The 15,315-nt window shown below is 43.6% G+C and overlaps 1 protein-coding gene across 1 annotated transcript in view; it reads left to right on the top strand.

Annotated features, from left to right (window-relative positions):
- Tafa4 (TAFA chemokine like family member 4) overlaps window positions 1-15,315 on the top strand; it is a 204,261-nt gene that overhangs the window by 43,432 nt on the left and 145,514 nt on the right. The window contains exon 3 of the mRNA XM_028773113.1: window positions 5,707-5,822. Within this exon, the coding sequence (XP_028628946.1) occupies window positions 5,708-5,822 (115 nt within the window). The 5' untranslated portion in view covers window position 5,707. The remainder of the gene's footprint in view (window positions 1-5,706; window positions 5,823-15,315) is intronic.

The following is a 15,315-nucleotide window of genomic DNA, read 5'->3' as shown; positions in this document are numbered from 1 at the left end:
TTACTAGACACCAAGAAGTCAAGAGTTGATGAAACTTTCTGAAAGCCTTTTAAAAAATGCATTAATTTTTTTTTTGATGTGTGTAAACATTGTCAAGCCAGGCAGTGGCAGTACAGGCCTTTAATCCCAGCATTCAGGAGGCAGAGGCTGGAGGAGCTCTGAGTCTGAGGCTAGCTTTGTTTATAGAGAGAGTTTTAGGACAGCCAGGGCTGTTACACAGAGAAACTCTTTCTAGAAAAATCAAGAAAAATAAAAATAAGGGATAATTGTCATTCTTTTCATGTTAGCACTGTCTTTGAAATGAAGTCGTCTCAGTGTGTGAAGTCCTCTGGAACATTCTATTGGGAGAAGATAAGGAAATACAGAAGTGTGTCTAAATAACTCCCCTGCTCCACCCTCACTACCCAACCTTGACACTTGAATAGGGAATCATAGTATTTTGGGGGGAACAAGGTAGGGAGAATATCTCACTAAGTAGACCAGCTGGCCGTGAATTCACACATATCTACCTGCCCCTGCTTCCCAAGTGCTGGTTAGAGGCATGTGTCACTATGCCCATCAGCCACAGCTGATGCTTAGTAAACATTTGTTTTAGGAGCAGAGAAACGTCTGGTAGAACTGTTGCTGTTAGAATCTGGCCAAGAGACCATGGCCTGGGATTTGGAATGTCTGTTCTCAGGCTTCTGATTTAGTGACTTGTTTGGATTTAACAAAGAAACTGTTCAGGATGATGTGAAGCAGAATGAAGAGAACATAGGAGACTGGTTACACATATGCTGGGATCAGAGAAGGTGACTAGAAGATAGGGACAGCCCAGCATTGGAACCTTTGGAAGCCAGTTTGATGCAGCCCCTTCTTGAGTATGGGAGGTACTATGGTTACCATGAAGCTCTCTCCTTTGAGTGGGTTCCAAGCACAGGACAAAGACAAAGGGATTTTGCAGGTGTAATTAAGATCCCAGCTAATTGGCTTGGAGTTCAATGCACTGCACGTGTCCTCTGTCCAACTTAGTTGTTCAGGTAAACTCTCCAATGGGACTGTGATTTCTTTGGAAGAGTAGTTTAGAACTAAGACAGGGCTAGGAGACTGAAAGCATCAAACCTCTAGGGGCTAAGCCCTTTGCCTGTATGTAACATGTTGACCTCAATTACAAAGGCCAAGGACATGTTTTCCATTATCCCAAGGACCGATTTCCCAGTTGGGCCTCTAGGTGAGGGCATACCCTTCCTATTCAGAACTATAATATTGTGAACCACTTTCTCAGGTCTCCAGCAATGACCAGAGGACTCATGCCTGACTCCCAATTTGCAAAAAACAAGCTTATATTTTGGTGTACCATTGCCTGCCAAGTTTAGCCATTTACTTAGAAGTCCTCAGTACTCTCATCTTGCAGCAAAATCCTGCCCCTGTCTTCTTTGGAGGGTTGTCATGAAAACAGAACTTTCCTCCACCTCCTCTGCCTCAGTGCACGTTGTAGAGGGACCTGAGCCCCAAAGGTGTGACTTGAAAGGTTACAAAGAAACCACTATGTGGACCTCATACTAATTTACGATGCTATGATTTACCAATTATGTCTAACTTAAGGGAGGCAAAGAGATTGAAAATTTCATATTTGATCTTTTTTTCTTTTTTTGAGACTGCATCTTTTGTAATCTGGGATAGATTTGAACTCACTGTTTAGTTGAGGATGATTGAAAACTTCTAATCATCTTGCCTTCATGTCTCTGGTGCTAGGCTAACAGGCATGCACCATCATCATGCTGGCTTTTACATGGGCTTTGTGCATTCTAGGCAAGCACTCTCCCAACTCTTTTATACCTTCAAGCCCTTGATTAATTTTTAGTGGAATATTCTTTCTTGTGCATAGTGATTTAAGTCCCAACTGTGAATCTCAACAACAGTTAGTGATCTAATGACTCCAAAGTATTTTTCTTCTTATTCTAGGGTTAAAAATTGAGAGGGCTATAAATTGAGTTGGCAGGGCCTTAGACACTAGTCAGTGGTGGGGCATGGAGACACATCTCCAGGGAGCTGCTCTTATCCATCGTGGTCCACAGAAATGTGAGCATGAGATTTCCAGAAGCAATTTTTCAAGGAAATGGATTCTGATGTTCAGTCTGCACATTTTCTATGTAGGCAACCAGTTTGTTTTAAGATTAGTGCAAATGAATCTGATGTGGAGGCAGAGGCAGAGACAGACAGATTTTTTTTGAATTCAATGTCAGCCAGGGCTGCATTTGGAGACTGTCTCAATAATAATGATAATAATAATAACAATAATAGTAACAATGACAACAACAACAACAACAACAATAATAGAAGTTGGACAAAACAAATGAAGCACTTGCAGGCAGGATCCTTGGTTTCTAATTTGTAGCAATCAGTGGTTGAAACAGAGAACACTTGAACATATTAGTTCCCTATGGCCACGGAACAAATCACCTCATTTAGCAGTTCAAAAGGGCTTTGCAACAGTTTAAAAGGGCACGAAGAAGTCAATGCTATGTGCCACCTCTAACTTGGACATCTTCTGAGATGATCTTAGGATCTCACCTCTGCCTGGCTGCTTCAAAGGGAGGCTCAGATACAGGCTCACGGGCAATGTGACATTTATCTAAAAGATGCATCTGGCTGAAGCGAGAGTCTTGATGGAGAGAGATGGGGCAGAGCCTGTGCCTGGGAGGATTTTCTGGGGCCTCTGTGCCTGAGATGCTGCTGTTCCCAGGAATGGAATACCAGCTCTGGTTGAGGCACCTGTGGGTGGATTGGCAGCTGGCATTCTGCAGGTCTTTTCTTTTGACTCTCCCATAGTGTTACCCAAATAGTAACCCAATCCCACCTGTCAGATTTATCCTCTGGCCAAGAGTGTTTGCTTTTTATAGAGTTGGCCCACTGATCTACCCTGCATTCTTGGATTGACCAAATATTTGTAAAGAACTGCGTCTGCACCAACATGCACAGACTTTTAAAATTCTCAGTATTTCCCAGACATTGCAGAAGAATAGCTATTTCTGTAGCTTTATATCTATTGAGTAAACATGAGTAATCTGGGGATGATTTTTAACGAGTAGAGGAGGTGTCTGGTTTCACAGGATATGTGTGTGTGTGTGTGTGTGTGTGTGTGTGTGTGTGTGTGTTATATAGAAGGTATTTTACAGGAGGTATACAGCTGCATAGGAGATATGCACAAATACAGAAGGTTGAAGTTATACAGGAGGTGCATGGTTGTACAGGTTTTTGTGGTTAAAGATGAAGTGTGTAGCTACAAAGGAGGCATGTAGCTACATAGGAGGTGTGCAGTAATAGAGCCAATGTGAGGTTATGTAAGATGTGTAGGCTTGTGGGGGTACGCAGAAGGCATACAGAGGAGATATACAGAGGTATCCAGAGGAGGTATGCCGAAGGTATACAGAGGTATACAGAAGAGATATACAGAGGTATACAGAGGTATACAGAGGAGATATACAGAGGTGTACAGAGGTATACAGAAGAGATATACAGAGGTATACAGAGGTATACAGAGAAGATATACAGAGGTATACAGAGGTATACAGAAGAGATATACAGAGGTATACAGAGGTATACAGAAGAGATATGCAGAGGTATACAGAGGTATATAGAAGAGATATACAGAGGTATACAGAGGTATACAGAGGAGGTATACAGAAGGTATACAGAGGTATACAGAGGAGGTATATAGAAGTTATACAGCGGTATATAGAGGTATACAGAGGAGATATACAGAAGGTATACAGAGGAGGTATACAGAAGGTATACAGGGGTATACAGAAAGTATAAAGAAGTTATTCAGAGGTATACAGGGGAAGTATACAGAAAGTATACAGAAGATATACAGAGGAGGTGGGAGGTTGTAGAAGGAGTGTGGTTATGGAGGAAGTATGTGGTTTTACAGGAGGGGTGAAGTTATATAGGAGGTGTGCTGTTTGTACAAGTGTGTGCTCATGCAAGTGGTGTGTGGTGAGGAGGCCTGGGGCTATACAGCAAATATGCCACTATACTGGAAGAGTTTTGGTTGTAGGCAAACACTACTCTAATTTTTGGGAGGGACTTTGAGATCCACTAGTTAGAGTGTCTGCGAATCAGTCAGCCAAGTTCTAAGGCGGGGCTGTGCATGGAGAAGGCTTCCACTGTAGTGCTAGTAGACACGAGGTGACATGTGCCAGGCAGACTAGTATGCACCTGTCAAGTGCTTTGACTTTTGCTGTACAAGGCAACTGAGGGGCTGGAGAAAAAAGAGGGCTTGGTAGTCTTGCAGAGGACCTGAGCTTCGTTTCCGGTACTTATATAGGAGTTTACAACCGCCTGTACCTTCTGTACCAGTGGATCTGTATTCACAACACATACCCTCGTGTACGCGCAAACACACACAAACACACACACACACACACACACACACATCTTTTTTCAAAATGTTGTTTTAAAAGTCAAAGTAGAAAAAGTGAGTCAACTTTAATCTCCTTACAATATATAAAAGTCAGAAAATTAGGAGCTCAGAATAAAAGCATTTTGATAGTCCATTTTTCTCTCGAGTGTGTGTGTGTGTATGTGTGTGTGTGTGTATGTGCAGGTATGTTGTATATGTGCTTATGAATGTGCACATATGTATACCTGCCTACACACATGCAGAAGAGAACACTGTCCTGCTGTACCATTACTTGCCTTATTCCCTTGAGACAGAGTCTCTTATCAAACCTGGAGCTAGGCTGGGACCCAGCAAGTCCCAGTGGTCTTACCATTTCTGCCCTACACGGCACTGGGGTTACAGGTGTGTGTGTGTGTGTGTGTGTGTGTGTGTGTACCCACATCTGGCTTCTTTTTCTTTGATGCTGACATACCAACTCAGGTCCTCATCTTGCACAATTACTGGCATCCCTGCTGAGACATCTATTTAGCCCCTGAAGAAAATGTTCTTTTCATTTGTTCAATTTGTTTTTGAATAAAGGGTGTAGCTAATTTGTGTGACTGGAATTACGTTAGAGAACTCTGTCCTTCGCTATGATGACAATTTATTTTTACTTCTGTTTGTTCCAGTTTTTGATAATGGGCCTTCCTTCAGTAGCCCAGGCTAGTTTGGACATTAAATAGCCAATGCTGACTGTGAACTCAGTGATACTCTATCTCAGGCTTTTCAGTTCCGCAATTATGGGGTGAGTCCCCATACCCAACAAGAGAATCTTTAGGCTGGCGGATTTCCCCACCGACTTCTGAGGTTTGTGTAATGAACTGGAATTCACATCTTCAGGACCAGAGGCAGAGAACTCCAGAGCTCTCGGGCCACATGTGTACTATTTTTGTGGGTGTACATTAACATAGAGAGCTCAAGTGTAGTCTCTTTGAGAATGGCTCTTGTCCACAAATGGCTTGTTCCATCTACATTTTGAGATATGGTAAAATGTGACCCTATGCTTTATCAGGTCAGCTTGAGCTGTTAGGGATTCCTACAAAGACTCTCACGATGGTGTGGTGTAAACTCAGAAAACTCTTAATTATGAAAGATATTTGCTGAAACCCAAGTCAATGCTCAGGGTAAATTGAAGTTTGATGGGTTTGAAGTTTTCCTGTGGGAGGGAGGATGGAGGACGTGTTGACGCTCTTCATCAGCCCTTCTCTGCTTCCCTGCCTGGGGATGGCCAGAGAGCCTGGCCTTTCCTTGTTCTCACTGACTAGGGTCCTGTTTCTCCCCAGGATGAGAGTCTGTGCTAAGTGGGTGCTGCTGTCACACTGGCTGCTTCTGGCCTATGTGTTAATGGTCTGCTGTAAGCTGATGTCCGCCTCGAGCCAACACCTCCGGGGACATGCAGGTAAGCCGTTTAAGCTCATTATGTGCTGCTGAGATCAATTAATAAAACACTTCCACACAGTGGAGGCCACACTTTAGACACAGGTGATTGACAAGCGCTTTGGCTGGTGAGGCAGAGCCATGGACCAACAGGGTCTAATGGCTTATGTTGGAGCGGGGTTGTTCTGGACCTCTTTACAAGGTGTTATCTGGCTTCTACTTTCCTGGTGCTTCTGTATTAGTAGTGTTTTTTTTCTCTGAATGTCAAGAAGTCAATAGCACTCTGTGTTGAGTGCAGACATTCCTATAGCTCCCTGAAATTCAGGGTCAAGTTTAGATTATAGCTAGATTATAGCTGACTCAGGGCTGTCCTGAGAGGACCTTTCAGGTAACTTAAGACCCTTTCTGAGGAGGAAAATATGCAGAATTACAGACATAATTAAGGAGAGAAGAGAAGAAATGGCAAAGTAAAGAGACAGCAGGGGTAACCTGGGCAAAGTAACGAGACAGCCGGTGTAGCCTGTGTATTCTCATGGGCCTCAGAGGGAAGTGTGTCGAAACCTGGAGAGACAGTTGTTCTGGTAATTTCTAGTGAAATTCATGTCTGTACATTACCCTTTAAAGTTAATTTTATAGCATTGTGCAAAACAACAGGTCTCACGATGTAACTGTCATGGTTATATGTCATGGTGCTTTGTTTATAATTGCTCCACTACCCTCTGGTGACCCTCTCACCTTCTCTTGTTGCAGTCTTTCTTCCTTGCAAACAGCCCCTCTTGCTTTCAAGTCATATCTGCATCTACGCAGATGCTACAGTTGTACCTAAGTACATTCTGCACATGAGAGACAATGTGATGTTTGTCTTTCTCTCCATTATTGCCCCTTGTTTCTCCTGAGTTCCCCATCACCCCTGGAGGTAGTTCCCCTTCTGGCCTTTTGTCTGTCTCCCACCCTCCATGAAGAAGCCCTTGATCTCCACCATCCATGATGCCGTGGATCACACCAGGCCCAGGAAGCTGGAACCTAATCCCTATGACCTGACCCTGCTGGAGCATCTGGGAGTTCTAAGATGTTGAAAGATTCTAGTTCTTGACCAAAGGCAGGCTGGTAAAGTTCGTTGTGTGGTTACTGGAGGACACAGCATACGTGCATGAAAGTGCTCACTGGAGCCAGTTGTAGCATGAGGTTTTGAGCTCAGCAAGAGGATGTAACTAACTATGGCATTGGCAAATGTTCATTTTTTTTCTCTCTTTCTCTAGTATTGGGGATTGAAGCTATCACCTCATGCCCTCTACCCTTGAGCTATATCCCTAGCAATTGTCATCTTTATTTTATAAACCACAGGATTTATCCTCCAGATACCTCTCCTAACTGCCAGATCACATACTGAAAACCGTATGCCAAACAAATAAAACTCCACATGTCTGATGAGGGTAAAGAACCAAGACTCTAGCTGGCTCACAGCTTACCTTGGTGATGTAGCGGGGAGTATTTCTTTTCTCACTGCCTTTGGGGTTTTCTAAGCCACTCGGGCTCAGTAGTCTAATACACGTAGCCTAGCATCATATACCCATAGCCTCTCAACTGACGATAAAAATATCCCCTAGAAAAGTACTTCCCCCTTTGCATCATGGATATGTTGACATATGTGGGTACCTATTTAAATGTAGGCTGTTTGAATAGGGATCTTGATATGTGTTCTATTGCTACATTAGTTACTTTCTTCTCATTGATGTGACAAAATATTGGCCAAAAAACAGCTTAAGGGAGGAAGACTTGGGAGATGTAGTTTGTCAGGTGGGGCGGCCAGCAGTGGGGCGTTGCTATGGTCGGCAGGCAGCAGGGCATCGCTGTGGCAGTGGGAACATGAGGCAGCTGTTGATCTGCAACTCAGTGGCTTATGAAGCAGACAGAGAAAGGGCTGGAACCAAGAATAGGCTATAAAACCTTAAGCCCCACCTAAAATGATCCACTTCCCTCAGCTTGGTGCCATCTTCCAGTGGTCCCACAAGTGTCCCAAAGAGTACCACCAATCTGGAGATCAAGCATTCAAACACATAGTCTGTAAGGGACTTTTCAATCCAAGCTACAGCGCTCCCCATATTAGCCCCAAACATTGGAGGCTCAAGTGGTCATCTTCCTCAGCCCTCAGAGTAGCTTGGACTATAGTCATATCCTATTGCACTTGACTATCAGCAGGAAGATCGTGAGCTCAAAGCCAGCCTACGTGATTTAGAGAGACTCTGTGTCTCTCCTGGCCCCAAGAAAGTAGAGTTTGAACTTTAAGCTATGTCAGAAATGTAAATCCTCCTGTCCACGAACCTCTACGAGTGGGAAGTTTGATTGATGGGATAGCCCACCCCCAAGACAGATATCATGTCATGCTTTCTGTTCCCTTATTCTGACATGTTAAGGGTTGCTGCAGTTTTAGGCTCACGATAATTTCTTAAATCTCTCACAACTCAATTTTCTCCCTTCAAGTGACAGTTTGAAGATGAGAAAAATAATGATTGAAGTTTTGAGGAATCAGAATAAAATCAATAGCACTCAGCTGTTGTGAAGCATCTGTAGGTAGCTGTATTGTGCTGTGTCTTTTGATGAGTTCATTTAGGGGCCTGGGCATTTGAAGTCATTAATCTTATCTGTTTAATGCACATTTGTTTTCTAGAGTAGAGCTCGGTAAAATGTAGCAATGGGTGTATTATCAGCAGATTTCCAGGCATCAGGCTGGAGAGGGCTGGGTGTTAATGAGAAATTAAAACTTAAAGGAAGAGGGCTGGGGAGATGGCTCAGTTGATAAAGCACTTGCTATGCAATTGGAAGGACCCAAGTTTGGACCCCCAACTCCCAGATTGAGTCAGGCAGTGGTTTGGACCTCTAAGCTCAGTGTAAGAGTGTTAGAGACAGATAGGGCCTTGGGGCTTGCTGCCCAGATGGCCTCTTGGAACCAGGAAGCTCCAGTGAGAAAGCGTGTCTCGAACAATACTGTGGAAAGTGATTGAGAACAACACTTGATGCTGACTACACACACACACACACACACACACACACACACACACACACACACACGAAGAAAATAGGCTACAGTCAAGCTTCCCATGTTATCTGTGATAATCCTTGATTCATACATAACTCCAAAGTCAAGAACTAGACAACTCTATAGCTAATTCTAAAGAGTGGAATTGTTCCCAAGAAAGGCAGAGGGCATCTTCCATTCCAGCAAAAGCTGGATTATCAGAAGGGATGGTAAGGGTGCTGAGTGAGGCCGTGGGTAAGCCTGCTGAACAAATAGAGACTGTTACCTGGAGTTTCTATGTGGATGAGTTCCTTTGGTTTCTTGGCACACCTGAGGCACTCTCTGGCTGTAGGAAGCCCTCTGTTTATAATCTCTGGGATTTTAATACACATCACTCTCTGACTAACTGACCACCAATGGGATCAGGGTTTCTCTCTGTCTCACAGTGGCTCTGTTTCACAGTTGAGGTTTTGTGCTATCTGGAGAGTCATCTTTGTAGATGCCACATGCCTAGTTATGAAGACCTCACATTCCCTGTTTGACCTTCATGCTTGCTGTTCACCAGAGTGAGGATCTCTGAATCCCATTGTATGTTTTACTCTTCTGGAGGTCGCATACGCTGTGCCCCCATTCCTGTGACGCAGTGGACACTAAACTATTAATGAACAGGCTGACTAATTTTGTTCATTTGTCACCATGTGGTCTGCTGTGAAGTTTTACGCTGGCAGTAAAAATCCCAAGTGATTTAAGTAAGCCCGAAAAAGATACTCTCCTTTTGTTGGTTATTCTGCAAAAAAGAACATGTGTACACACAGGGATACACTATCATGCTAACTTTTTGTAACTTGCTCTTTTCCATTTAACAAGAGTTTGGAGGTCCTCTGATGTGGATACTTGCAAGCATCTGTTCCTCTCTGGTGTGCTATATGTTCATCTATTGTATGGACTTACCATCAGTTCTTTGACCACCCCAGTGCTGGCTGGTTTGTTATCAGATGTGTTCAAGGACACACATCCTGTTGGAGAAGAAATCTTGTTAGTGGAATTGTTAAGTTAGTCCATGTGAAGATGGTAACGAGCTTCAGCTAATTGCTGGGGCAAACATGCAAAACAGAACAGGTATGGTTCAAACAAAAACGTCATTTCTTGCTCACGAACAGCAGCTGATTATTCCAGGCACCTCCATTAGTAGTGTTTCGGGGTCCATGATGGATGGAAACTCTTCTGCTCTCAGCTATAGCTGGCTCCTAGGAGACCAGGGAAGCCTGGAAGTGTTGACTTGATTCATGGTAATGAGGCAGGCTGAGGTGTGGATAGCAGCCCTTTACTTTCTCGCCACTGGCTAAGGCACAGATGCCTGACCACACCTGTCATAAAGGGAGGCTGGGCACACACTGTAGCTTCGGGCTCGGGGAGAAGATGAGCATTTGCTGAGCCCCAGAATGCCTTCTAGAACCTTCCAATGTATGCCAGGACAGCACCAGAGTGAGAGCTAATGCTAATGTCCCCACACCTCCCAAAACTCTGAGCACAGTTGTCTTGAATATTCCAGTACTATATTAGGACCTAGTGTCTTGCCCCCCCCACCCCCGTTTCTATCTCTGTTTCTGTCTATCCACGATGTAAGACGTTAAAATTCTATTTTTATCCTGTATCTGTTTTTCTTTTGATTACATTCCTTGCTTACTTGTTGATTAGTGGATGCTCTTTGTAAATTGAGGACCCAATCCCTGAGGATTGGGATAATACTCATTCTTGCTCCTTCTCTTCCAACTCTTCTTCCTTTTTGTACATTTTCCCTTAATGAGCATCAGCGGAAGAAAAAAATTGCCCTGCAGTGGCTCTTAAAGTTTTTGTTTTTTTTTCTTCCTTCCTTCCTTCCTTCCTTCCTTCCTTCCTTCCTTCCTTCCTTCCTTCCTTCCTTTCTTTCTTTCTTTCTTTCTTTCTTTCTTTCTTTCTTTCTTTCTTTCTTTTTGTTTTTTTGTTTTTTTGAGACAGGGTTTCTCTGTGTAGCCCTGGCTGTCCTGGAACTCACTCTGAGACCAGGCTGGCCTCGAACTCAGAAATCCGCCTGCCTCTGCCTCCCAAATGCTGGGATTAAAGGTGTGCACCACCACTGCCCAGTTAAAATTTTTATTTATTTTTATTTTATATACATGGTACTTGCTTGCATATATGTCTGTGTACCATAAGCACGCACTGCCCTCTTAAGTCAGAAGATTCTGGAGTTACAGGTGCCTGTGAGCTGCCATGTGGGGTATGGGAATAAAAGCTGGATCCTCCGGAAGTGTAGCCAATGCTCTTAACTACTGACCCATCTCTCTTGTCCCATGTGTCATTTTTTTTATCATTGCAGCCCCTAGGTGATGGGAAACTCAGGGCCCAGGAGAGGAGAAGGCTGTGTCCTGTGATGATGTGTCTATCTTCACCCCACTGTGTCAAAGGACATCTGACAGTGGAATACAGTTGTAAAGTAAACCACAGACATCTGGCTATGATGGTCCAGTAAGGCTCCTCACTCTAACCCAGGGAAATTGGCTGATATTGAGGTGCCAGGTTATTGTGTCTCGGAAGAAAGAATTGATCAGAAATGTAATTGCAGCAGGAAGAGGCAGTTTATGAAGAGATGGTATACTTCTGAGGGTGGGGATGTGGGTTGATAATCAAAAAGGTTTAGCTTTCCAAGGGCCCATTGTGCTCTTTATGTCAGGGGTAGGGGTACTTTTTGGCTCATTTGCATAGTACAAGCTTTTCCATGTATAGTTTTGTTCCATATAATTTTACACACACCACCACATGTCTCATTAACATCCTAAATCTCTACAGAGTGGTGTATGTTTTAGTGTCATAAGGAGTCTTAGGTTGCTTTTTGGACACAGGATTGCCAGTGTGTCCGTGCCAGTGGACCATGCTGATTTTATTCACCTCGGCTGTACCTCTGTGTAAGTGAGGGGTTTCTCTGGGCTGACTTGTTTGTCCTGTATACTTATTTTCCATCTTTGATGAAGCTGCCCAGAGCTTACTCTCCTCCCTGGCCTTTCCTTGCCCTTTCTGCTAACGCTTGCCAATGAGAGGAGTTTTCTCATCCCAAACCCTCCTACCTAACTAAGCCATGCTTGTTGGTTATTGTATGTAACAAAGGAGGTGTTTTCCCCTCAGCAGGCTAAGACAGGAGCGGAGGAAGAAGGTGGGGTATGAATGCCTTTGGAAGAAGATATTGTTAGTTGCTCAAAAAAAATTTTTTTTTTGTTTAAACATTAGAAAGCATGTATGTAATGGGGTTTGGGGACGAGTATGAGCAAAGTACATAAGAGCCATCATTTAGGACAATAAATATATGATAATAATTAAATAAGAATACTCGCCTGTTTTTCACACACACAGACATTAAGAGTCTTTCCTTAAGGCAAATGACAGTGTAAACCTTCACAAGAATCTGGGAGTTGTGTTTTGAAGAAATAATAATTAAAAAAAAAACACAAAAATATACTGATCATCCTGTGTTTCGCCACTCAGTTGGCCATCCTGATTGGGCAAGAGAACACACACATATCTCTGGTAGCCTGATGAAATGGAGAAGTCAGGATGAGTCCTCTTGACTGGAAAGTAGCTGCCCGTCACTTTTTAATCCACGATTTCTGCTTTTCCTCCAGTCAGTAACCTCATTCCTCCACAAGAGGGCAGCAGACAACGTCTTGGGAAGGCTGCAGGCTGGGTGGGAAGTGGTTCCTGAAACCCAAGTGACTGATGGAATTAACTGTTTAAAGGCCCTTGTGAAAGTTTGGTCCTTTGTAACCATGGTAACATTGAGACACAAAGCTTCCTAAATCCATAGGAATTGTCTCTAGGGGATATCTGTACGTTTTTACCTTTAAAAACAGACAGCTACTTTTCTGACTGAGGGGAGGCATTTGGAGATTTGGGTGCTACGGTCCCTTTGCTCATTTTTAGTAGTTCCGTTTCCCCATGCTATGGCTGATGTTCACTGTCTGACTGAATGCTGTGGTGCCTGTCTGGTGTCTACTCAGTATACTCTTCACAGAAAGACCCAGAAAAATTAGAGCACACCCAGCAACCAGGCAGTACAGGAAACCAAGTACTGGGGGCTGAGGTCAAACATGGCTCTAGCTCTGGCCCATCTTGGCTGTGTGATGCTATCCAGGCCATCCAACCCTTCTGGACATGTTTCATCATCTATACAATAGGACAATGGTTGCACCTACCTTCTAGCAGGTTATGGGAACGAGTAAATTAGGAAAAGCAGGTGGAAGGACTAGTACACAGCAAACACACCAGAAACAGGCACTGTTTTCACAGAGGTATGCAGATGGCAGACTCTGAGAGGTCGTGCACCAGAGGACTGGCTGGAAGCCGCGGGGTCCCTGAAAAGATATGATAGGTGTCTTCAGAGTTTGAAGCTTTAAGTCTATGAGGAAAAACGCTTGTTTATCATTGTCTTGGGAAAGTTGATGAAATGAAGAAAGTAACTTTTCGTTTGTATAAACACGGAGCTTCTGCTCAGACTTTAGAAAGAGGCCTCACTCTGCTGGAGAGCGAAGTGGCTGAGGCTAGCCTTGGGAAACTGGCTGCAAGCTGTAGAAGGGGTTGCCTCGCTGAGCCAGGAGTGGTGTAGATGGAGAGAACCATGGAAGGTCTGCAATGCCTTTCCACCGTAGGGGAACCCGGAAAACTCTTTGGTGTTCAGGCGGTCCATCTTCTGAAGGTTGGGGATAGTGAAAGAGACTAAAACTGATTCTCCTGGGGTTGAACGAAGGAGCCAATCACCTGATGCCTGACAGTGCAGAGGGGCTTCCTTGGCTTAGGGAGATCACAGAACGCGCTGGCAATCTTCATCGAGCACCCCCTTCCTTCTCTGTTTCAATGGGGTCTGTTTCCTGGTGGCTCTGTGCTCTTTGGAGAACCTCCAATTTTTTTAATCTATTATAAAACTCAATACAGAACATAAGGTGATATTGACTTGGTGCCTTGTGTTATTTTTAACTTCGTTTGAATTCTTTAAAGAGTACTGCTTGGGTTGCGTAGTGCCCGTGCTTCAATCAGTCACTCTGGGGATAGTCTTCTGTGACCTGGTTCATCTACTCTTAATCATTTTTATGGAAACTGTAATTTCCGTAATTGTATGCAACTCTTCGTGTTAATTTTGCCAGTGATAAAGCTGCATATTTCGGCTGCTGTTATTTCAGTTTCAAAAAGTGATTTTTCCTGCATTAAAAATTCCTGCATTAAATTTGACACTAGAGGGCAGGCGAGGCTTAGAATAACTAATAGCAACTCCCATTCCCCCCCCCCCCGCCATGTTTTATGGCTACTTTAAAACAACAAAGAAACTTGTAGAATTAATTTTACTAATATGTTTTAAATAACACACATTTAAAATGAACATAGGACCCTTGTCCCTTGAAAAACCGAGAGTGGGATGTGGCTACCGGTGACTACAGACAATAATTCAGGTTGATGAATTTGTTTTTGTTGTTGTTATTGTTTCTTTGTTTTTGAGACAGTGTCTTACTGTGTACCCAGGGCTAGCCTGGAGTTTGCTACATAGACCACACTGGCCTTAAGCTCACCTGAACTCAGAGATCCACTGTCTCTGCTTCCTGAGTGCTGGGATTAAAGGCATGCGCCACCACACACGGCTAGGGAATTGATTCTTAGCATTGTATTCTTAAGTGTTAGAATTTAAGGTATTGATATTTTCCTGGTTTATGGAGTGCATTACCTGTGTTTCTTCATCTCACTAGTTCCTCTTACATATTATATATATTTGTTCTTCTTCCTTCTTTATCTTTTTTCTTTTCAAAAATATCTGCTAGATGTTAGTGCCGGGTAAACAGGGCTTCTACCACACCTCATGAAGAGCAGGAAAAGGTTCAGTTTCTAACGAGTTGTGTGTGTATTTTCTGTGACAGCAGATCACATTTTATGTGGAGGTAAGAGAACAGCTTCTGTGAATCGGTTCTCTCTTTCCACCCTGTGGGTCCCAAGGCCTGAACTCTGGTCATCAGGCTTGGTAGAAAGTGTCTTTACCAGGTAAGGGATCACAATGGCCTGTGCAACAGCATGTTTCTAAGGGAAGGGTCATGGTAAACTAATTGAAATAGAATGTGCAGAAATGTGTGTGTGTGTGTGTGTGTGTGTGTGTGTGAGAGAGAGAGAGAGAGAGAGAGAGAGAGAGACAGAGAGAGACAGAGACAGAGAGACAGAGGGACAGAGAGAGATATAGACAAAGAGAGGCAGAGAGACAGAGAGAGAGATAGAGAGAGACAGAGACACAAACAAATACACACATATACACACAGAGAGAGACAGAGACAGAGAGACACACACATACATACACAGACACACACACAGAGACACAGAGACACAGAGAGAGAGAGAGAAAGAGAGAGAGAGAGAGAGAGAGAGAGAGAGAGGAGAGAGAGGAGAGAGAGAGAGAGACAGAGAGAGAGATAGAGAGAGACAGAGACACAAACAAATA

The sequence above is a fragment of the Grammomys surdaster genome, unplaced genomic scaffold (genome assembly GCF_004785775.1).
Source record: "Grammomys surdaster isolate TR1022 unplaced genomic scaffold, NIH_TR_1.0 220, whole genome shotgun sequence".
In the NCBI taxonomy this organism is placed as follows: domain Eukaryota; kingdom Metazoa; phylum Chordata; class Mammalia; order Rodentia; family Muridae; genus Grammomys; species Grammomys surdaster.
This window is presented reverse-complemented; position numbering and strand designations above follow the sequence as displayed.